Source organism: Magallana gigas, chromosome 3, assembly GCF_963853765.1.
Source record: "Magallana gigas chromosome 3, xbMagGiga1.1, whole genome shotgun sequence".
NCBI lineage: Eukaryota > Metazoa > Mollusca > Bivalvia > Ostreida > Ostreidae > Magallana > Magallana gigas.
Window position 1 is genome coordinate 53,423,020 of NC_088855.1, and position 23,756 is coordinate 53,446,775.

The following is a 23,756-nucleotide window of genomic DNA, read 5'->3' on the forward strand; positions in this document are numbered from 1 at the left end:
GTATTTTAATGACATTGACTTTAATCAGGGATCACAGGAGCCTAGTCAACACTTTAAAAAGGTTCTGTTTGATTCCTGCAATGACATCTTTTGACCTAAAAACCAGGGATGCTCTGATAATACACTCTGACTTGTTAATCTTATTTATGTGTGTATAGTAATTGTGTATATTGTCAAGTCAAAATTTTATGAGGGTCAACTTTTGTTGAGTTTAAAGTGTCCATACTTAGCAACTAAGAAATAACGTATCTAAAAACATGTTAATTCCGGATGATCCCTTCATAATTGTGTGTGTTTAGAAAAATGGACAGTCATGGATATAAGGGGCTCTGCTTGTGTATACCCCTCATTCAGGTTTAAGACAGATATTGGTACTTCTCATTTTTGAAACTATTTTATATTTTTTTAATGAAGCAACATACTTTTTAGTTCTACAGTCAACTGATTGAAATAGACATGCTGGGACTTTAGAACATATGCTCTATTGAGCCCATCAACTGTATCTGATGATTCAAGAACAGCAAGTATTTTCGAGTTTAAATGGTAGAGCAGCTTGGCCAAACACTCCTCTATGACTCTGATATCAGGATATCACATTGTACATTTTCTTTTCCATCTCGCACAGAAACTAAATGAATAACCAAATATTAAATCATTTTTTCTCTCTTTGACATATCACTGCAATATTGATATTAAAATGGGCTAAGAATACTAAATCTTAATGTAGATGCAGTAATTATCAATGTATCTATTATGTTATTAGCTTTCATCTCTGATATGATGTACAAAACCTTCTTGAAGAATAATGATAATTTTTTCAGGGCAACATGGTGTATGATAACAATCTTGAGAAGTTGGCTGGCTATTTATAACTCATATACTAGTATATTAATAGAGAAGTCTGATCCTCTGGTCTTAAGACTGTAACTATGATATATCCCTTAATCCTTGAACCGGAGCGATTGTTGTGGGAAATAAAATACAACAATAAAAGAGTATTTTGCTTTCTTTTGCTGTCAATCACTTCAACAAATTTTCTGTTTAACAGCCAGTGCGCAGCGTCAGCAGTAGGGGGTGCATGGGAGGGCAGCAATGATATATAGGAGAGAGTCGCATTAAATCCGCTGACTTTATTGATCAGATTGATGCCTCTCATACTGTATAAAACAATGGAGGATAGCACTAGCCTGGCAGGACTCTATCACCAGTGACAAGTGAGTACTTTTCTGTATCAAATCTGTTCTCCTATATCTGTCAAGATATCTAAATCATTTCTAAAAAAAATTGTAACTTTGGAACTGAAACTTTTAGTTAAAAATTTTCTAAAAGTTTGTGCCTAAATATTGTTTTCCAGGAAAAATTTAATGATTTTTATTTAATAAAAATGTACGCTATCTGTCAGCAATTGAACACATACAGACACACAGACAATTGTAGGGATAAACTTTAATAACTTACTGAGGTCTCATTAATCTTCGAGAGCATATATTTCAAGGATTAGTTAAAATTCATTGTTTTAAGGATAAATAAACTATTGTATAAGTGTATTAACAAAGTTCTTAATAAATAAAACCTTTAAAAAAAATTCTTGACTTCGTTGGATAATGCCATTACAACAAAATCCACAAAAATTGATGTTCATCATGAATATTGATGAAACAACAGTATAACAACAGTTTTTAACCAATAGCTCTCATCTTCCTGTCATCTGGATTGTTATCTGTTTTTTTCTCCAATTTCCCACTGTCAGAATTGATTGTCAAGTTAAGATTCATTCACGTTAATAACACAATCTGTTGGTCGAAAACAGTGGACTGTGACAGAAGTTACACAGGGTTGATAGCAATTCTAGTCGACTTCGATAATTTTATAAACTGCTGTTTGACATCACAGCATTTGTCTAGTTAATGCCTGATCTTATATAAGTAGATAAACTGTAACTATGAATAATCAGAATATCATTTTGGAAGTGAAGTATCTCTGCTCATTGTGCTAAAGGTATTTGGTGAAACTAAAATGAACAACTAAGACCTCAATAACCATTATCTATTTAACGAGCAAGGAAGAGAACAAAGCTCTTTAAATTCCCTCGTTTACAACTCATCAATACATGCTGCAAAGTTGAATGTTATAGTGGAGAGGTGCAGCAAATCAGTATTTTTTGCAATCAGAATTGTACCTAAATCTGTAAATCTCGGCAATATTCATCATAATAAAGTTTAATAGTGTCTCCCTTGTGTCACAAAAGAATGAACAACTCAAACTCTGCATTTTCATAATAATTAATACAAAGGTCCTCAAAGTTAAACTTCAATTATATTCAGTTTCATTTACATAAAAGAGTGATTAAAAAGAGCGATTAAAAGTCAAAAATGCTGGGAATATCATAGGGAATTAACTTGTCTGCAGATGACAGACACCTGCATTCAAACTAAATTTTCCATGGTTTTTATGTTAAGGAACAGAATTTCTAGTAAACAACTAAAATACTGAAGGACCAGGGTTAACGGAAGTTATACCACCCCTGCATTAAATCTCAATTGCTAGAGTTTTACAAATGTTTTCCCTGTGATTCATTTTCATGCTGCCTGAGTACAGGCTTCTCTCTCAAACTTAACCAAATCTTGGGTTTTTTAGTATAACAATAAGTACTGTATGGAGAAACTTGTTAAGGTTACCAGGAAACTTGGTTATTTCTCTGTGCACATACATTAACTTGAGGAGATACATTACCAAACATATTACAAAAATCTTTGATCCAAGAAAATTGCAATATGTTTTTACCAATTCTGCAATAGCATTTACAATATTCTGTGCTTTTCACTACCACTGCATAGTCTTTTCTTATATTTCCCCATTTGCTACCAAATTTCACCCAAATAGCCTAATTCCAGCAAATTGAAGCTTACATCATTATCTTGCATCAGATGAGAAATCCTCCGAGACAAAGTTCCCTCTTCATATTCATTTCCTTGAGGCAATTAATATCTAATGAGAATTTTTTACATCTTAGAGAATCTATTAAATCTTAATCTTGGCACCAATGCTACAAAATCTCTGACTGTTCAAAGATAAATGATTTAATGGTCACAATTATTCCTTTTCTTTTTTTGTTAGTAAATTTAGAATTTCATTGCATTCCCTTATTGTGAGTAAGGTATTTATTACTGAAGCAATAAAAGCCTTCAGTTCCTATCCTGTCATTAAACAGCAGTAAATCACTTGCCGGTATGTAATTTTGCGACTTTGATGAGTTTGGTGATATTTTGTTTCTACCACCGTGTCATTATCATGTAGAAAATAGCATTCTCTTGCATGTGAAAATTTAAAGTGCTAGCGTAGTTTATTTACTTTCACTTTACAATTAATTCATTAATTTGTTAAAAAAAAATGTAAATATAAACAACAAGATATCTGTGAGCCAATGCTCACTAGTGATACCCCTGCTCTGATGTGAATATGCAAAATAAGCAAAGTCGACATTTAACAGAAAGCTGGCATCCGATTGGTACAGAAATATATCCCACAATATGGCACAAATAGTGTGTTAAAATTTCAAGCATCTGCGATAAATAGCTGCTGAGAAATCTTTGAGGAAAATTTGTTTGAAAATTTTGGCTAAAATAAACAAAGTACTCATTTAACAGGAAGATGACGTCCGATTGGTACAAAAATATATCCCACGATATGGCATGCCTTAACAAACACTGTGTAAAAATTTCAAGCATCTGCGATAAATAGCTGCTGAGAAATCTTTGACGAAAATTTGTTTGAAAATTTTGGCTAAAAATAAACAAAGTCGCCATTTAACAGGAAGTTGACACCCGATTGGTACAGAAATATATCCGACGATATGGCATGCCTATACAAATATTGTGTAAAAATTTCAAGCATCTGCGATAAACAGTTGCTTAGAATTCTTTGACGAAAATTTGTTTGAAAATTTTGGTTAAAAAATAAGCAAAGTCGTCATTTAACAGGAAGTTGACGTCCGATTGATACAAAAATATATCCCACAATATGGCATGCCTAAACAAATAGTGTGTTAAAATTTCAAGCATCTGCAATAAATAAATAAATAGTTGCTGAGAATTCTTTGACAGAAATTTGTTTGAAAATTTTGGCTAAAAATAACAAAGTCGTCATTTAACAGGAAGTTGACGTCTGATTGGTACAAAAATACATCCCACGATATAGCATGCCTATACAAATACTGTGTAAAAATTTCAAGCATCTGCAATAAACAGTTGCTTAGAATTCTTTGACGGAAATTTGTTTGAAAATTTTGGCTAAAAATAACAAAGTCGTCATTTAACAGGAAGTTGACGTCTGATTGGTACAAAAATATATCCCACGATATGGCATGCCTTAACAAACACTGTGTTAAAATTTCAAGCATCTGCGATAAATAGTTGCTGAGATAAATGCGACAGAAATTTTTGTTACGGACGGACAGACAGACAGACAGACGGCCAGACAGACAGACAGACAGACAGAGGGACAGACGGACAGACAGACAGACACACACACAAGGGTAAAACAGTATACACCCTCTCCTTTGGAGCGGGGGTATAATAAAACATTATCTTTAATGATTCATGCCAGCTATGAAGGTAGCAATCATTGCAAATAAATTTAACATACCAGTTATCTGCTAATGCAGGTTTTGTATTTTTTCTGCAATGTCGCTACTTTCATACCCATATGAATCACCAAAGAAAGCATTTTATTGTTTAATTATTGTCATCTAGGTTTGGGAACACAGCATACTCAATTGGGATCACAAAACAAATTGCTCAGAATCAATATAAGCATCCATCTCAATCAGTCAAAAATCAATGATGACTTCATAAAGTTTCTGATTTCTTAGCGACTCTCACAGCTATATATAGCTACAAGCATTATGGTAGTGATGGAAGATTGCATGCAATCCTAATTTCATTCAAACGCCAAGATTTATCTTTAGCTCATAAAAGATTGCTTCATTTAGGCAACAAAATGTCAAGATATCTGCAGTTTTTACCAATACTTGCAACAATAAACACCCAAAAGTTGTTCAAGTGCATGTCAAAGCCAGCGTATTACATCTTTAAAACAAAAAGGAGGGTGGAGGAAGAATACATAAATTCATCTAGTAATTTAAGGCTGTAGCCCTTATCACAAAAAATATTAATATACAGTCAAACTTCATTATCTCGAACTGGATGGGACTATTTCAAAACTTCAAGATATCCAAGTATTCGAGATATTGAGGGTAAAATACTTTAAAAAATAAGTGGTTTGGATTTACAAATCACTTCAACATATACATTGTATTCGAGATATCAGTGATCGAGATATCGAAGTTCAACTGTATTAAGAATCTCTTACGCAAAATCTAAAGTGCTTGTACACTTCTTACATTGAGTGAAATTAATGTGATGTACCAGTAGTAGGAATCAATGATGTCACAATCACAATGTGTGTTCAGTGTGACGTGGAAAAATCTTACGACAAAAATTTACCTAAAAAATTTTTGGAGAATTTATCAATGACTGCTACATAATGCAAAATAACGGTATAATGTGTTTCAAAATGTTAAAATTAGCTTAAAATTAGATTTTTTAAATCATGTAATGATTTCTTACAGTTTGAAATAAATACAAGAGGGTACATGCAATCATAATAAAGTTACGACAAATTTTACATGCAAGAATCTCATTAGATATTTTGTGAAAATGAACAAAAGCTTAAGTTTTCACTTACAATAAGAATTGATTGTAAGATTTTTTATGAAAAGGGCTACTGATGCTTGCAACATCCAAGTACTTGAACACCAGATGTATGTTGTCGACATGTTTGACTCAATAAAGATGTAGATTTTGAGTGTTCTCAGATAAGCTATCATCTACAGATAACCAGATTATGGCTAGGCAACTCTTTTTTTTTAATGGCGGTGATCATGAGAGATCATAGAAGAAATCAATCAAAACATAATGACTGTGAAACTGTGCATCTAGGTGCCTTGTATATTAATTGGCGTGGCCCTTGTTATATACGAATAAACAGCTACTATTACCTGTAACAGCATTTTTGACATGAACATGCCTTGGCTACAGACAGGATTAAAAACAGCTATATATTTATTCTAGCAGCTTGAATATGCCAAACATTTTCAAAAAAATTTCCACTTTAAACCCAGTTTTTTTGTCCCACAAACCTAAGAATTGGCATAAAATTCAAAGTGAGGCCGCCACCATTCTTACCCGTTCTAAATGAGCCTTAATTTAAAATGAACTATTAAACTATTTCCTCAGCAATCTTCTTCTTTTATATATACGAAAGCAAAAATTTAATTCCATGGCATGTAATATCTCTCTGATCTCCTCCAATAACAAAAAATCCAGCTTGGCCCCAAGAGTGCCAAAATGAATGTCCTATCATATTAAGTGTCCTTAACATAAAGATATCATGTCTGTCTATATGCCTTTAATTTAGGAATATACATGTAGTTGAAGAGATCAAATATCTTTCTTAAAACCTTTCTGAATTAAAATATTTCATTTAATATTCCGATCCCAAATGAATGCTCTGAGTGTATCCAATTGGGGGGGGGGGGGGGGGGGGGGGGTGTACATTTATATGGTTGTACAATTCCTCCAGTTACTAGCAAAAACACACAACTAATGTTTTAAACTTTAGTAAAATAGTTTTATTCTCCTTATTATAAACCATGAATTATAAACCAGTTCTTCTCTTAGTAATTCGGGAAATGTAGCCTGAAATTCAGCTCAGACAACTGCTTGTTTTGATTAAATTGGGATGAACTTCATCTCCTGCTCGCATCAAATTTTGAGAGTTGATTCTAATCAACCCTCCTATGCAGTTACTCTGGCAAAGCGGAAGTAAAAACAAGTTGCACAAGGGGATAATGAAGAAGCAATAATCAGCATGTTGTTGTGTCCACAATATTCAGAGATTGCTTTTATATTTGAAATTGCTTTAAAAAACCAGGGATATTTTAGAGACTGTACTATAAATGGACATATATGAAGGGAAAAAAAGTTTTCCCTTTTATTACTCAACATGAATAGTTGATGGACAAATGGCTGACACATTTAAAATAAAAAGATGGAGGTGATTTAAATAAATAGGAAAAAAATATGTGTAGAAAAGTTCTTTAGATGCAAAATGAATAGCTGATGAAAAGTTTTGTAGATAAACGAAACAATTAAAATAAAAAGATGGAAGTGATTTAAATAAATAGGAAAAAATATGTGTAGAAAAGTTCTTTAGATGAAAAATGAATGGCTGATGAAAAGTTTTGTAGATAAATGAAACAAATACTGTTAAATGACAGTAGTGGAAAAATTAAAAAGGATGGATTATCAGTGGATTAACAGTAGATAAATGGTGGACTGTTTTCTCATGAGAAACATGGACGGGAAATATAGCCTTCAATCATCTATGCCTGTCCACTTCTTTAAAGAGGATAGGTGTATGAAAGTGTCCTCATCATAGAATTTCATGAGATGTCATAATTTGCAGAAGAAACTCACTTTGTTTCCTTTGACACTCAGAACCAATCAAAAAATTTATGTTTCAAATTTAAAATGTTTAATTCTATCAATCCAGCTTGTTGAAATGTCAGGCCTTATGGAGAAATAGCTAAGGACCGTAGCTGATCTTCCAATTATAATGGTCTTAGAAGGACTTCCAAATTCTGGACATTCACCCAAATCCATTATATCCACACAGCTGTTTCTTTACCTTTATACCAGGTCGATATTTTATAAAATCAATGGAAAACAATAATCTATAATCAGTCATGAAGTTCAACTCTACATCAAGTGATATTATAAAACTATTTTTGGAGAACTTAAAGCTATCCTTTGATAAAATACCACTAGAAAACAAATCTAAGCTCAACAAGAAATAGTACTATGTATTATTGCAGTGATGCCAACAACTCTCATCAGTCGGCAGTGGTTTCCTATGTTCTGGTAGAATTTAAGCATTGATTTCATGGGACCAAACATTCCCAGTGTAATTCCACCCCATCCCCCACTCCTATCCCCATCTTTACAAGTTTTAAGCAATGCACACAATTATTATAGTGTATAACATTTTCTCCTTCTCACATATCAATCTTTATCGGTTTGTTTATTCATATCTCAAAATGCCACCTGTTGCTCACTGCTATACCTAATAGATAAGATATGATTAAAGAAAAACAGATAACAACTTACAAGATACAGATGCTGGAAATATATGTGCAAGTATTCAACTCTTCACTCAACCATTCCCTAATTTCTAGTTTATCTCTCTCTCTCTCTCTCTCTCTCTCTCTCTCTCTCTCATGTAAGAACATAACATGTAGAGGGTAGATTCTGTTCAAATTTTGCAGTCTATACTTGTGTTACATTTATTTTAGAAATAAACAGCAATTTAAAAAAGTTCACCAGGATATGAACTTGGTTGGTCACATGTACAAATCCTGTGAAGACCAAAGGGCTAATCTCAGAGATTTGATCATGTACCAACCAAGTTCAAATTCCAGTGAAATTTTTAACATTCAATGCAGTTTATTACTTATATTTATGTTTGAAAAAGGTAAACCATTCAAACTTTTTAATGTTTACAATAATGCAACCTTCAAGTGATAAGCTTGTGAATGAGTAAATCATTGTGACATCATGAAAAAGTTCACTCAGATTTGAACATTTTCAATAGCTTTATCTAAGGAAACATATTTGCAAATGTAAATATGAGTGTTTACCATCAAACAAATTCACAATTCATATCTTAAGCTTACTTCTAGAAAGCTATGAAAATATAATCTTTGATTTTCAAAGACTTATCATAATCAAAAATTTGTAAAAATTTTTAAAAGAATTCTGTTCATTTTATATATGAATAAAACAAACAGTCTGAATATTACATGAAACTTAAGTCTCAATAATTCAAATCTTAAGTACAGAAGTTGTAGAATATCGGGTCTGCAGTGGGTAAGATTCATCTGATTCTGATCACACCTCAAATCCAATAAGACTCCTCTAATTTTGCGGAAAGAATACTTGTTAAAAGTTTTCTGGCAAATACCAAAACAAAGTAACCACACCCATGGTACTTATATTCTGCTGACAAATGATTTAATAAAGCAGATATAAACTAATACTGTATCTTTATATCTAATAAATATCATATTCAATTAATAAAAAACTAATAATGTATTGTCATAACTTATAAATATGATATTCATTATACTCAAACAGTGTATAATTTAGCTCATCTGTTTTACGATTATGACAAATTAGCTTCTCAAATATACAACATAAGGTTATTAAAAGCCCTTAAGGTATCATAACTTTTCATTATTGATGAAGGATAAATTCAGCAATGAAATATCTGAATGTGTATAATTCAAAGCACATATTTTTATATACTATATATACAGATAGGTTTTCTGATTAGTATTAATAAGGATATCAAATTTAGCAATATCAACACCAGCTAAAAAAAAGTTTGCAGGTATTTAATTACCATCTAATTGATTAGGCTATTTTTTTTTGGGGGGGGGGGGGGGGAGAAGAAATCTTTGTGTATAGAGACTTGAACAATTCTTTGTCATTGTTCAGTAAAAATAGGTTAAGCTTCCAACAAATAACAAATAAGAGAAGTAAAAACTACATGTACTATTAAATCAATAATGAAATTGAAGTTTACATGCTTATCACAAATCATGCAGCATATTGCAATCAAATGCAAGTCGGGTTTACTGTTGAGGCTATCTAAAGCTATCCATCATAACAACTCACATAATTCTTGGAAAAGCAGTATATTGTCCAATAAAAGTGACAGGAGGAAGACAGAGTTAAAAAGCGGTAGACTTCCACATAAAGCATGTATGAAAGGTACCATTGTATGACCCCAATCACAATAGGCATTACATTTTGACATCCAGACTACAGGTCTGAACCAGTTTAACAAGAACTTGGACTTTGAGTAGTCTGTCAAACAGCAATATGATGTAGGCCTGTATATTTCATTGCTGCATGGCCACTCAGCCCTGGCTCTTTGAAATCAGCAAGGTTTGTCTGGCTTTTAAGCTAAGACTATGCAATCGGAGCATATTTCTCTTGAAACCATGTCATCTTTAACTTTATAGTTTTGATGCAAGACATGAATAATTGCATCCTACCAAAAGTCTTCTTAAAATGGTTCTAAAAGACTTGAATTCAATTTAGTAATTTTCCTTATTCAATAACAAATATAAAATGCTCAGATCATGCTCACAATGATGTTCAATATCTTTTTTATTACCCGGTACCTTTATCTTTTATTTTTTTTCCTTTTTCTTATTTTGACCAAACAATAAATATGCCATGTTGCATTGGCATTTATTATGCTGGCATTTAGGAAACTACACCCTCCAATTCTGACAGCCTCAGCAGGAATTTTCCAACACAAGTTAAATATGATACAATGTTTTCGAAATTATTGTGAACCAGGAAATATTTGATGTAAACATCCCTGATACACTTGATAATACACCTGAACTCGTGGGTTTGGTGCTTAGCATTACAAATAATATAATGACATAGAAGACAAAATCTCCACACAAAGAACATATAATATCTCTGATCCTAAAATAAACATTATTCATAAACTGGTCTGAGATCTTAACAGCCATTATTTAGAAATATGCAACAGATTGACTGATACATCTAAGAGATCCAGAACTGTAGGACAGCGATGTAATAATGCAAACATTTGATTAATGATATCCCTGTGCACCAAAGATAATCCTTTATTAGCAAAATCAAGCAGAATATCATGTCTGTAATAGAAAGAACCAAAGAGGGTTATTTTCTCCACAACCTTGTGCAAAAATATTCCGCCCAGTGATTTCCCTGATCAGTGCTTCCTTCTTAGTGCTACAGTAGTACTTAAGTTGTGGGTAGCACGAAGAGCTTTATTTATGATTTAGTTCAAGTTTCTGATAAATCAAGGAAAAGGGATAGAAATCTATGTAATGTGACAACACCTCAGCTTTCAAACGAACCTTAAAGGTCATATGAAACGATTTTTAACACTATGATTTTCTTTCATAAATATAAAGCTTGGTATAAACAAATGTTAAAATACGTGATGTAAGATTTTTTTGCCTTTACATTACTGAGAAATAACCGTGAAAACTGAGCACCTCAAAAAATTCTTCCCCGCTTATCGTTCTTGATTTTGTGGATTTATGACGTCACACAGACCCACCGATGTAAACACTGCATTAAAACTAGTGTAATTTTAAAGAAGTTTATCGATTAAATTTTAGTAATTTTTGCATATATGAACGTGTCTTTCTTTTCAAATGAGATAATTTGATTTCATAGTAGCCTACAGATGACTTAGTTTTAATTGGTCGTTAATGAATAAGCTATCATGATGAAGATCCCGTACTGCAGTCGAAATTTAACGAAAGAATTAATGCTCCAACATTAACAGCTGATTATATATAAATGAATTATGCTTATTCTTTTGAAATAGAAACATCATTTTCTTCTTCGGTACGTATAATGATTGAGCTACATTTAAAGGGAATTAAAGCATTTTAATTGATTTGATTTATTTTGTCACATAAAAAAGTATTAGACAGGCCAATGAAAATGTTTGAGGCATTGTGTACATAGTTTGTATTTAAGAGCTGCTGTTAAATGCCGCAAAATTATTCTTAAATTTTATTTTGAAATAATATTAATTTAAGATCGCGGAAATATGGCATTTAAGGATTTAGAAATGTATCGGTAAAATAAATGTTGTTTGATAAAAATAGTTGTGAACGAATGTGAAGATAATCAACAGATTTTAAGTAACAGCATCAATAATGATAAAAAACGAAACAAAAAATTGCGGAAGGAAGTGGGAGAGAAGGGATCTGTGAGTAAACACCGCACATGTATACACGTTTGTAAAATCGAAACACCGCACATATCAATATAAGTACACGTTTCAAAAACAAAACATTTGAAGAAATTTCTCCTAGACTAAAAATAATTAAATGGTAACATATTTGTGAATTTGAAAGCGAAACAAACAGTATAATCGTGAAGCGAATGAGGCACCACGAGGCTTATAAGTTAAGAAAAAAAATCTTAATGAATCGCATGAACGTGCAAATGGGAAAAAAACGATCAGTTATTTTTGAATATGTCAATTTCATAAAAAAGGTCGAGATAAAACATATATACATGCATATATTAAAATTATATTAAACTTGCATGTGGGTTTAAGAAGAAAATCATTCATTCTCCGTGCAGTCTCGAAACTGAGTATGTATACATGCTATCAAATATAAACTCACACGATTTCATTTCTTGAGAGAAAAAATACTGACGTACTGGGTGATTATTTTATAATTATACAAGTTTTTATATAGAATAGTATTTTTTTTTCTTTTAAAATGCTGCAAAATGACATGGATATTTGTATTCACAACATAGCTTTATATGGCTGTTGGGTCTTACTGACGTTTTAAGCAAGGGAGGTAAGCCGCGTAAGTCAATGTTCCTTTTTGTGAATAAGTGATTTTGATCGACTGTGGCGCTCACATTTTGCATAAAATATAAAAAAAACAATGATAGTCTTATTAAATAGGCACTTATGAACTCATTCCCGTATATAACTCAATATGGTCAGGATATCATTTCATATGACCTTTAATGAATTAAAATCCATTATGAATTCTTAGAAAAACAATCTGCAACTTAGTATAGACTTGATGTTAAACCAGACCAACGTTGAGTCCTAGCTATCAGCTATAAATGCTCACCTGAACATTGCGAAGCAGTGACTTAAAGGGGTAGACTCACGATTTTTGTCAAAAATTATTTTTCTGATATTCATCTTTACAATGCTCCAGTAAGGCATTTTTAAAAAAAAGGCAACCAAAATTTGAGTGTCATTTGTTGAGTTTTAAGAGAGTTGCAGAGCTTACAATTCTTTGCTATGTAAACATGGGGGGGGGGGGGGGGGGTTCACTAGGACAGAAATATAGATAGTATTAAAAGGATCTCTACATTTTACTTAAAATGTTGGACAAAAAAGATCTTTTTATCTATCATACTAGTTCCTTAGGGGAAATTGGATAAGCATGAAGTCTACCGGGTCCTTTCTTTGTTATGGTTACAGTGATATGTTCTGCAAAGGATGATCAATGCATGAAATGTTGGTTCTTTTTACTATCTGATTAATTTCAGATCCTGGATGCTCCTACTTGATGATAATTAGTGAAATGTAGCTATTAATGGTTCATATTGACATAATCATTATTCAACATAATCATTTATCGTGAGCATCGAGGATCTGGTTTTAATCAGCTTGGGTTCTATACATGTATTTGGTAGTCTCTCTCCTGACTTCACCTTTGTAAGGAGTCTACCACTGTGATTGGCAGCTCGTCTGTATCAGACAACTTACGAAATCTCCACAAATCATTAACTAATTGTCAGTTAGCTAAAATGAGATGTTTATGAAGTTAAGAGTTATACTGGAACAATTACAACACTGATTGTCCTTAGTTACTTCTCCAAATTGTAGCCCAGAACTGGGGAAATCAGATTGAATTATACAGTAATGCAAACATTATTGATCTTAAAAGAACCTTTTCTTTGATGTGTAGTTTTCTTCGTCTTTGAATCTAACAATATTTCTTTAATTTGATTTAGTTTTCACAAATTTAGACAATCTGAATTGATTTTTGTGGATGAGATTTTTCAAATGAACTCCTCTTCTATTGTAAAAACAATTTAATATCCCATTAGATTTTGTTAAAAATCTCTCTGTGTCTAAATTTTTTGAGTACTAGAAGATTGAGAGAACAATTGCCGCAAGCAGAATTGCTGCATGCTAATTTAAAGTGTTCATATGACTGAAAAACAGCAGAACTAATAGACAAGTGATACAGCGTTAGAGCAGCTCCTTTGAAACAGATTTTCTAATAAACATCATGATATAACTGCAACATCACGTGGTAACGGCTTTTACTCCTTTGTGTTTCACACATTTCTTCCGTAATGTAGGAAATTATGGCAACATAAAAACTGCCAAAAAACAATGAAGAATATATTGCTTCAAAGTATAAGGACTCAACAACAGCTAGCGCTATGATACCACACACAGGCCAGCATCCATCAGTCTGGTCCTGTGCTGCCTAATGAATCGATCCACTGACCACCGCTTGCCTTTTCTCAGGCAATAAATCACGCAAAAAAATTAAACATCCATACTTAGAAGGTCAATCCTAGGGTCTTGGCAGCTATCAATTCTCAATCCTTCATTATTATTAATTACACTTTACCAATTTTATGGCATCAATTAGCAAATAATGGAAATTGAATGCATGGGCATGGAGAAATTGCCTTCTTGGTCATTTATTTGCATCATAAAGACTGACAAAAGGAGTGTTGAGTTCACTTGTTTTTTTATTACTTTTGGGAATAGGTTTCACCCTCAATCATTATTGGGATGCCTCCTTTAAGTGTGGGAATCTAACTGCTCCCTTTCACAGAGTAGATGAACCTGTAACTATTCTTAACCAGGTTTCTTGTCCTTTAACTTACTAGGATAAAAAGTAGCAGAACTGAACATTTACTGGTAAGTGCCACCGTGATACAAATATTGTCTGTTACAAGAAATTGCTATATCTGAATTGCCTTTGAAGTTGCACCAAGAGTAACACTTTCCTTTAACTAGTGACATGGTTTTCAATAAATATAATTAACTTGTATCATGCACAATCTGTTCAGTACATGAAAGAGGGCAGAGTTTTAGATGCTATCAGGAGAGTCTTGAACTTGTTGAGTCAGTATAAGAGTCAGTAGCTTTTTTTAATATGTTGGTTAATATATGAGAGTTTTGTTTTTTTCTGCATTTTTAAACAAGTTGTAGACAACAAGAGTGCATATAAATGAAAAATGAAATTCTATAATGTTTGTAAAAAGTGACAGCAAACCAGGTTTTCATTTGTGTAAACAGTATCCATAATCCATTTGTCAACCCTGAATTGATAAACCCTCCAGAAAAATTAGGTATTCTATATGCAATATTTTGCCAAATATTAACTTTGTTTAACAGGTGGTATTTTTTCCATGAATAATCAAAAATCAAATCCAAAAATATATGCATATCCCTGATACATGTTCAATTCATCTGCATTACAACAACAGCCTATCTTGAAAACTGTAGGAGGAGTTATCTGTACAATAGGGGGATTTTTCATTTAAAAAACCTGGTTAATAAAATCCTTTTAAATTAAATTAGTTGTTATATTCTAGCATTTATTTCATTTAATTTTCTCAATATTATGGGGGTGGGGTGGGTGTGGGGGAGGGGGTGGTAGAGATATTTGTGCCATCCCCCGTTTTATTTTTGTAGCAGCATTTAGTAATTGTTACTCTTACTGTATCCGATTCGTTCTGGTTCTGTTCTTTATTTTCTTTCCATTGCTAGACATAAAACATCAGAACTTTAAGGTCAGTGTGTCAGTTTAGCCCTAGCTATGACATGCCAGTACTAGCATTATACATGTATATGGGATGACAAGTGCATTGACTAAAACGTTAGGGAACAACATAAAAGTACATTAATTCTATTGATTCAATTCTGATTAATATCTTTATGTGTGGAAATCACTTGACATCAGACTTTCCATCCCACCCTTCTTTATTTCCACTCAGTTTTAAGTTTCACATTATAGAAAACACTCTACGAGTTTATTTTCCTAGCTGACAAATTATTTCAGATAAAACACTATATAGCTGTGAAACCATTATTTGTTTTTTTAATTTTTTGAATACCATGACAAAATGAAAAATTTTATCATTAAGAATTATCAAGTTTCACCATCAATTTTAATAACCCAGATTTATGGAATTAAAATGTGCATGCATTGCCTTTCATATCTATTGTTAAACCTAAGTACAGGATTATGATAAGAGATTTTCAAATATACCTGGGGTATATCATCTTAAAAATTTCTTCAATATATATCATTGAGACAGCCATGATATGATGCGTATCATGAAGGTTGGAGACATACCTGTAATATCACTGAGACTCATGAAGGTTGGCCACATACCTGTAATATCACTGAGACTAATGAAGGTTGGAGACATACCTGTAATATCACTGAGACTCATGAAGGTTGGCCACATACCTGTAATATCACTGAGACTAATGAAGGTTGGAGACATACCCGTAATATCACCGAGGCTGATTAGCAGGTCAGTGTTGACTGGAACACCTGTGAAAAATGCTTACCCCACTGTTATCACCTGCAAAATTTCGTTTCGTTTTTTAGGGAGGGGTAGGGAGAATCTACACATGTGTGCATGAACCCAGTTAAAGGGACTTGGACACGATTTGAGATCAAAAATTTGATTTTTATTTTTTATGTATAAAATGGTTTATTGGTGCATTTTAAATGATTTACCAAAATATTAAAAGTTAACGTCAAGTTACAAGCGAGATACAGAGGTAAGAATTGATAGTTATGTAAACAAAGCTCGAGTCTTATAGTTGTTTACAAAACAATGTAATGTAGAGAATTACAATTTCTTAGACAAAATGACATGTAAAAAACAATTTAAACTAATTCAATATCTTCTTAAATACTTTTATCAACAAAAGAAAGTTACATTTGATTGAGATTTACATCCACACAATGAACATGATAAAATGACAAAATTCGAGATTTGTTTACAAAAGAAAGAATTATAAACTCTGTATCGTGCTTAAAACTTGATATCTGACTTTCAACTTTTGACATAGCATTATAAACTTCTATATTTATCAGTATAAACATTGAAAATGGAAAAATAAAATTTGAAAATTTTAAGTCAAATCGTGTCCAAGTCCCTTTAAAGGGATCAAGGGACTTCTTTATATGATAATTAATGGATGAGCAGAGAAATGTACAGACTGAAAGCATGCACTTATTGATAAAAACAGTTGGCTCTAATACTACTCGTTTTATAGACATGTCTGTCTATGTACAGATGTTCATGCATTTATGACATCATTTAGGCCACCAGTTTCCATTCTGACTTGACAACTCTCCAATCCTGTCCTTCCCCTGAGATTCAGAATTATTGTTAATCACGTATCTGCCATATTGTTCATAAACTGGAATGAAATGACAGCTTTTTGTGAAACTAAGCTTTGCGCTGTGTGAGTAACTTGAGCTTTGTTAAAAGCTTCCTTGCAGTCAACAATTATCAACATAGGGTTTTCATCTTGCACAATGCACCCATATAACAAACCATATAAAACTATCTAAGCATTAGAAAACTGAACAAGGAGGACTTGATTTGACTGGGAATGTTCTTGAAACATATCACTGCTTCTTGTGGTCAAAATTAGGAATCCCTGGTAATCACATTGAAATCTTGAAAGATCCCATTATAATGAATCATTCTGTACCTCTAACCATATTTGACCATATAAGGTCATTCATATACATGTGTAAGACTTAATGTAACATAGCACACATCTGACCATTCTACACTGTAATGTGATCTAAGATATCTTTATATTTAACTTTCAGTTCCCAAAATTTAAGAAAAAAATAATCTGACATTTAAAAGGAAAGTTTAAGCACTTTTTAAAGTAAGTAATTCCAACTCATAATGTTGTATCTGTTTATCAAAAGATATTTTTCTGAGTGCATCATAATACAGATGGAGCTTTATATTATTTGTACTACTGTTCAACCAAGAAGTTCCGTCATTCAATACAAAACTCACTAAGTTCCTGTATAAAGAGTGTTTCGTAACACCATTACCGGAATATATCAAAGGTGATATATATTTTTGACATGTTTTTCGATTGCTCATTCATTAACTCAATGGAACCTAGACACACTGCTCTGTGATATGGAGAAGGGATCACAGGCATACAATCCGGTAACAACGCTTTGATCTGTATAGATAGCCCAGCTCTCGTTCAGGGGACTGAAAATTATTCCTCTCATTTACATCGCCAGGAAATGTTAGAACCAACCATAATGCCTTCTTTACTTGTGAACTGATTTGCATTGAAATAGAAATGAATCTAATCAAACTTAATCAAAACAGGTACATGTACTACAATTCCATGCTTTAGCACACAAACATGCTATAGTTTTGTTAATTTTTCATTTATCATGTTTAGTTTATTACTTTTTTTTGTCTAAGTTTTAAACTGCAAAATTTGACACAAATAAAAAATTTACACATTTCCCATGAAACAACTGAACATCCATGATTAAATCTAAGTTAATTAATCATTATATTCTCTTAAATCACAAAAGCCAATTTATCGGTAACTACTATAAATGATTTGAAAATGAAAAAAGAGAGAAAATAACACAGAAAATAAAACATTCCAGAAGTTATTGCTTTCGTAAGGTCAAAAAACAATTAGAACTCGATGTGCTTTGTATAATCTTGTTGTTATGGTATAACAAAAAATTTATTGCATGAACGTTTTGGAAATATGAAAAATTGTTCCTCCAGAAAATCATATTTCCCATGGGTGAAGCCCTTGGGAAATATGATTTTTCTTGGGGGAATAAATCTTCATATTTCCCTAACTGTCATGTAATAAATGTATATTGTTTTAAAATTGCATTTAACTTTGAAAAACCATTTTTTTTCCCCTTAAAAAATGAGTTTTCTGTCCTTTTAAATCATGTACAAATGATCATCAATTTGGTCTTGATTTAAGACCCTAAGTAAGTTTGGTCCTTATTTGCAGACCTTTCCTCCAATTTATCATGCACAGTTGTCGTCAGATCGAAAGAAGCTCTCGCATGATGCAGTGGTTGGGCTTTTGTTCTAATTTACCACTTATATTTGCCGTTTTTGACAAATTAATTCACAGCTTTTTTGTTGACTTAATGAGTACATTAGCTTGTTTTTGTCATGATGGATAATTAATATAAAGCTCTTTGTTGATGTTTCAGATTGAAGCTGAATGGCTAAAGAAGAAGAAGCACAATTGGATTCCATTAAGAAACTGGCTCCATAATGAAACAAAAATATTTTTCATCCTTTTTATGAAGTGCTAATATACTACTTAGTGTCAATATCTTGGAAGAAGTGTAATAAAATCTTTTAGATGAGGGAAAGATAAATAAATAAAAGGAAGATGCTAATAGTCCGATATCCAGGCATGTTGTCGGACTTCCTGTAAATAATCTAAACTGATTTCAAGACGTCCTTCCATGGCAGCAAACTTCAAATGAATTTAAGTAACCTGTGTTCAATGTAGACACTCCAGTAATGGAACATCAAACGATTCAAAACTGAAGAGTGGTAAAAAGTAGGAAGATACTGGCTCGATTACTACAAGTAGAAGCAATTTTTCATTATTATTGAAAGTGGAACCAAAATACAAAATAAAAGACAAACATGGCTAACGAGTCATATTATTTGACCATAAACTGTTCGTCTGATGGTGCTGAAGAGGATTTGAACTCCACTTTGGTTTTCACGGATGAACAGATTGAGATACTGACAGCCCTGCAGTATTACTTATACCGCATAATCATTCCTGTTGTTTGTTCATTTGGGATTCTGGGTAATATTCTAAATGTCATCATTTTTACAAAGAAAAAGAATACAGGAATGCTGGATGAAGTGGAATACTGTACGACCATATGTTTGGTGTCTCTTGCAGTATCCGACATGATGTTTTGCATAGCTACATTCCCTGTTGGATTTCAAACTCTCAACCAGAAAATTTTCCATCGAAGTGATTTCATGTTGTATTACACAATGTACAGTTCCGTCATAATCAGTATCTTTATATTCAGTAGCACCATGTTGACAGTACTAACCGCATTGATGAGATACCTGGCGATATGTCACCCATTCCGCTCACGTCAGTTCATCTCAATCAAAGCCACTAGTATAGGTATACTTGTGGTGGCTCTCATCTCTATTGCGTTCAACCTTGTGTCTTTTTGGCATTATATAACAGACGACTGTGCAGAAGAGGACTACACACAGATCCAAATGAGCTCTTTATTCCAAAGTTCCTCCTTCCAGTACACACACAAACTACTGTGGGCTGTATTTGGAAACTTCATACCATTATCCATCTTACTTTACTGTAATCTCCAATTAATTCGCGCCTTACGGCAAAGCCGACAACTTCGTCTGCTCCATAGTCGGGATGACACCTCCTGCTTGTCTGCTCATCGCCGAATTAACATCACCCTGGTCACTATCATCATCTTCTTCTTCATCCTTGTGGCTCCATCAGAAATCACCAAATTCATCATGCTTCTGAGCAAGGACCAGGGGTTCAGCTATGTTGTTGTATCTCTAGTCACCAATACGCTACAATGTATCAACTTCTCAGTGAATTTTGTGTTGTATTATGTCATCATTGCTCCGTTTCGCCATTCTCTACATGAGTTTCTATGTTCTTTTCCTCGTGCAATTCGTCACATGGAAGAGGCCGACCAGTCCTCAGCAAACAGTGGCAAACAGCCCCAAACAGTGATGCTGATATCCATCAAAGACAAAAATCATATATAACAAACAGTGGAAAATCCCAAGGAAGTGAAGGGCTTTATCCACTGAAATTATAAGATAACTGTCTACATTATTTTGGACTAATTCAGCAACTGACCAGTTGTCATCTTTATTGATGACCATAATGAACTGGGCATTCATTAGATACTGGCATGCGGTGATTTCACACTGATTAAATGAACAGATTTAGTTGTTTAAAATTTCATGAAAATAATACTTAAAAAAGCCACCTCAAATGAGTAATGCTCTTTATTTCAAGAATTATTGGACGTACATGTTCTGATAATGGATTATGTCTTTTTCCTCTGTCAAATTCCACTGTTTTGGTCAGTGATTCTGTGATTATTGTGTGTGACTATGTTTAACAGTCATCCATTTAACTCACTTTTAACTGAAGTGTATACAAGTATATATGACTATACAATTTCCAGTTTCAATGTTGTGAATCCCTGCGTTGATGATAAATTGAATTTTGCATACTGGCTGTGTCATTAGAGATGTTTGCTTGTTATCATTGGTGTAAAAATAAATTGATATAAATTGATATAGACATTAGTTGTCATTACACATATACGTATATGACAGATGAGCAGCAGAAACCCAACTTCTCATTACTCCCCCTTGTGTAATAATTTCAAAGCTGATCCTGGTTCCACTAGCTGCCATAAGACAACAATTTCCAATGTCAGGCCATTTTTTAGAGTTTAACTTTGCACTTGTAATTCTAGATAATAGAGTAACTCCTTCATTATTCATTGCATTCCCAATATTAACAACTTCCTTTGCTTGTTGACACATGCCAAGACTCGATGCTCCTCATTCCACTGTCATTATTCTCATTCCACTGTCATTATTCTCATTCTACTGAACCAAACCTTTTGCTTTTTAGACAATTTCACAACGACAAAGACATATTTACAACTATCAAAATTCTCATAAGAATATTTATTGTTTTCATTTAGAGGAACATTGTATATAATCTCAGCTAAGATTCTGTTTGGCTTGATATTTGGATTGATGCTTTCATAAATTTTAAGATGGTCCCTCACAATATTTGTCTAGAATTTTGCCCTCGGCTATGGTTACTTGTCTATGTTATAACTGTGACATCCATGTGTCTCACATTTATGTCCATTTTTTCAATAACATATGGTCATTCCAACAATTACCTGAAGTTAGGAATGAATTTATTTCAAAAAATGAATTTTGAATGACTTTTTCCATGATCAATACAAATGTTAAACCAAGCAAAAACTCAGCCAAGATTTATAGAATCATTCATGGTATACTCGTGTGGGATAGTGAAATTCCACCGAGAGGACAAAATTCACGGTCTACGAGGAGGCTCGGCCAAGTCCTAGATCATGATTATTGGCACTGAGGTGGAATTTCACTATCTCACGTGAGTATTTCATGAATGATTGTTTTTGTCACATTATTTTACATAACATTAAAAAAATTTTGACAACTTTCTAATTTGACGTTCAAAAGTTTACTTTTGGTTTTTTCCAATCCCATAAGTATTTCTCAAAACATATTGTCGGTACTTGGTTTTAGCCGATTTGAAAAAAAAATAATTACTGTCTGACATATGTTACCAATTCATATGGGGAAAAAATGGTTTACTCTCCTACCTGCATATATTTTTAATCAATATAAAAAGGGTTTAGCTAGATATCTTGTCCGAAATATGAGCCAAATGGATTCTAAAATATCAATATCTAATAATATCAGATGAGCTGTCCCTGCAGCATTAATGTACCATTTCTACTATAAATCATGCTACAGTAGTGACAGCTTTACAACAGTTTAAGAATGTTGGGGATAATTGCAAGCTTTAGTTTTCATTAACTTTCATACAATTTTATTTTATCTATTGATTTTTAAATATTTTTATATAATTTTTATCATTTTGTGTTGAAATGTAAAACACTAATTATAAATTTTAATGTTGATGTCACACTGACCTCTTACTTTCTTAAAATGATAGACAAATAAAATTTTCACTCAAAGTCTCTAAAAATTCAACTAGATTACTATTTTATTCACACAATTCATCAGTAAACGTGTCAAATGCACACATCTGTTTAAAAGTACCATTGACCTTTTGATATGGGTCGAGGCAACTCTCATTAGGGATCAACAAGATATCTGTGAGCCAATGCTCACTAGTGATACCCCCGCTCTGATGTGAATATGCAAAATAAGCAAAGTCGACATTTAACAGAAAGCTGGCATCCGATTGGTAGAGAAATATATCCCACAATATAGCATGCCTAAACAGATAGTGTGTTAAAATTTCAAGCATCTGCGATAAACAGTTGCTGAGAAATCTTTGAGGAAAATTTGTTTGAAAATTTTGGCTAAAATAAACAAAGTACTCATTTAACAGGAAGTTGACGTCCGATTGGTACAAAAATATATCCCACAATACGGCATGCCTTAACAAACACTGTGTAAAAATTTCAAGCATCTGCGATAAATAGCTGCTGAGAAATCTTTGACGAAAATTTGTTTGAAAATTTTGGCTAAAAATAAACAGTCATCATTTCACAGGAAGTTTGACATCCGATTGATACAAAAATATATCCCTCAATATGGCATGCCTATACAAATAGTGTGTTAAAATTTCAAGCATCTGCGATAAATAGCTGCTGAGAAATCTTTGACGGAAATTTGTTTGAAAATTTTGGCTAAAAATAAACAAAGTCGTCATTTAACAGGAAGTTGACGCCGATTGGTACAAAAATATATCCCACGATATGGCATGCCTATTCAAATATTGTGTATAAATTTCAAGCATCTGCGATAAATAGCTGCTGAGAAATCTTTGACGAAAATTTGTTTGAAAATTTTGGTTAAAAAATAAGCAAAGTCGTCATTTAACAGGAAGTTGACGTCTGATTGGTACAAAAATATATCCCACAATATGGCATGCCTATACAAATACTGTGTTAAAATTTCAAGCATCTGCGATAAACAGTTGCTGAGATTTCTTTGACGATTTGTTTGAAAATTTTGGTTAAAAAATAAGCAAGGTCGTCATTTTACAGGAAGTTGGCGTCCGATTGGTACAAAAATATATCCCACGATATGGCATGCCTTAACAAACACTGTGTTAAAATTTCAAGCATCTGCGATAAATAGTTGCTGAGATAAATGCGACAGAAATTTTTGTTACGGACGGACAGACAGACGGAC

The 23,756-nt window shown here is 32.8% G+C and overlaps 2 protein-coding genes across 5 annotated transcripts in view; one reads left to right on the forward strand and one right to left on the reverse strand.

Moving 5' to 3' along the window:
* Positions 1-23,756, reverse strand: part of LOC105345801 (CD109 antigen) — a 147,828-nt gene that overhangs the window by 74,793 nt on the left and 49,279 nt on the right. The gene's annotated exons all lie outside the window — the stretch shown is intronic.
* Positions 986-21,099, forward strand: LOC105345803 (neuropeptide Y receptor type 6). Of its 2 annotated transcripts, none has more exons than XM_011454111.4 (2): positions 986-1,214; positions 18,977-21,099. In XM_011454111.4, the coding sequence occupies exon 2, from the start codon at positions 19,425-19,427 to the stop codon at positions 20,556-20,558; it is 1,134 nt and encodes a 377-aa protein (XP_011452413.3). In that variant the 5' UTR covers positions 986-1,214; positions 18,977-19,424; the 3' UTR covers positions 20,559-21,099. The 2 variants fall into 2 exon arrangements, with proteins under 2 accessions (XP_011452413.3, XP_034318352.2); XM_034462461.2 differs by lacking the exon at positions 986-1,214 and adding an exon at positions 14,485-14,628.

Excerpts from the sequence above, each read along its gene's own strand:
- LOC105345803 (XM_011454111.4), top strand. The coding sequence starts at position 19,425 with ATGGCTAACGAGTCATATTATTTGACCATAAACTGTTCGTCTGATGGT.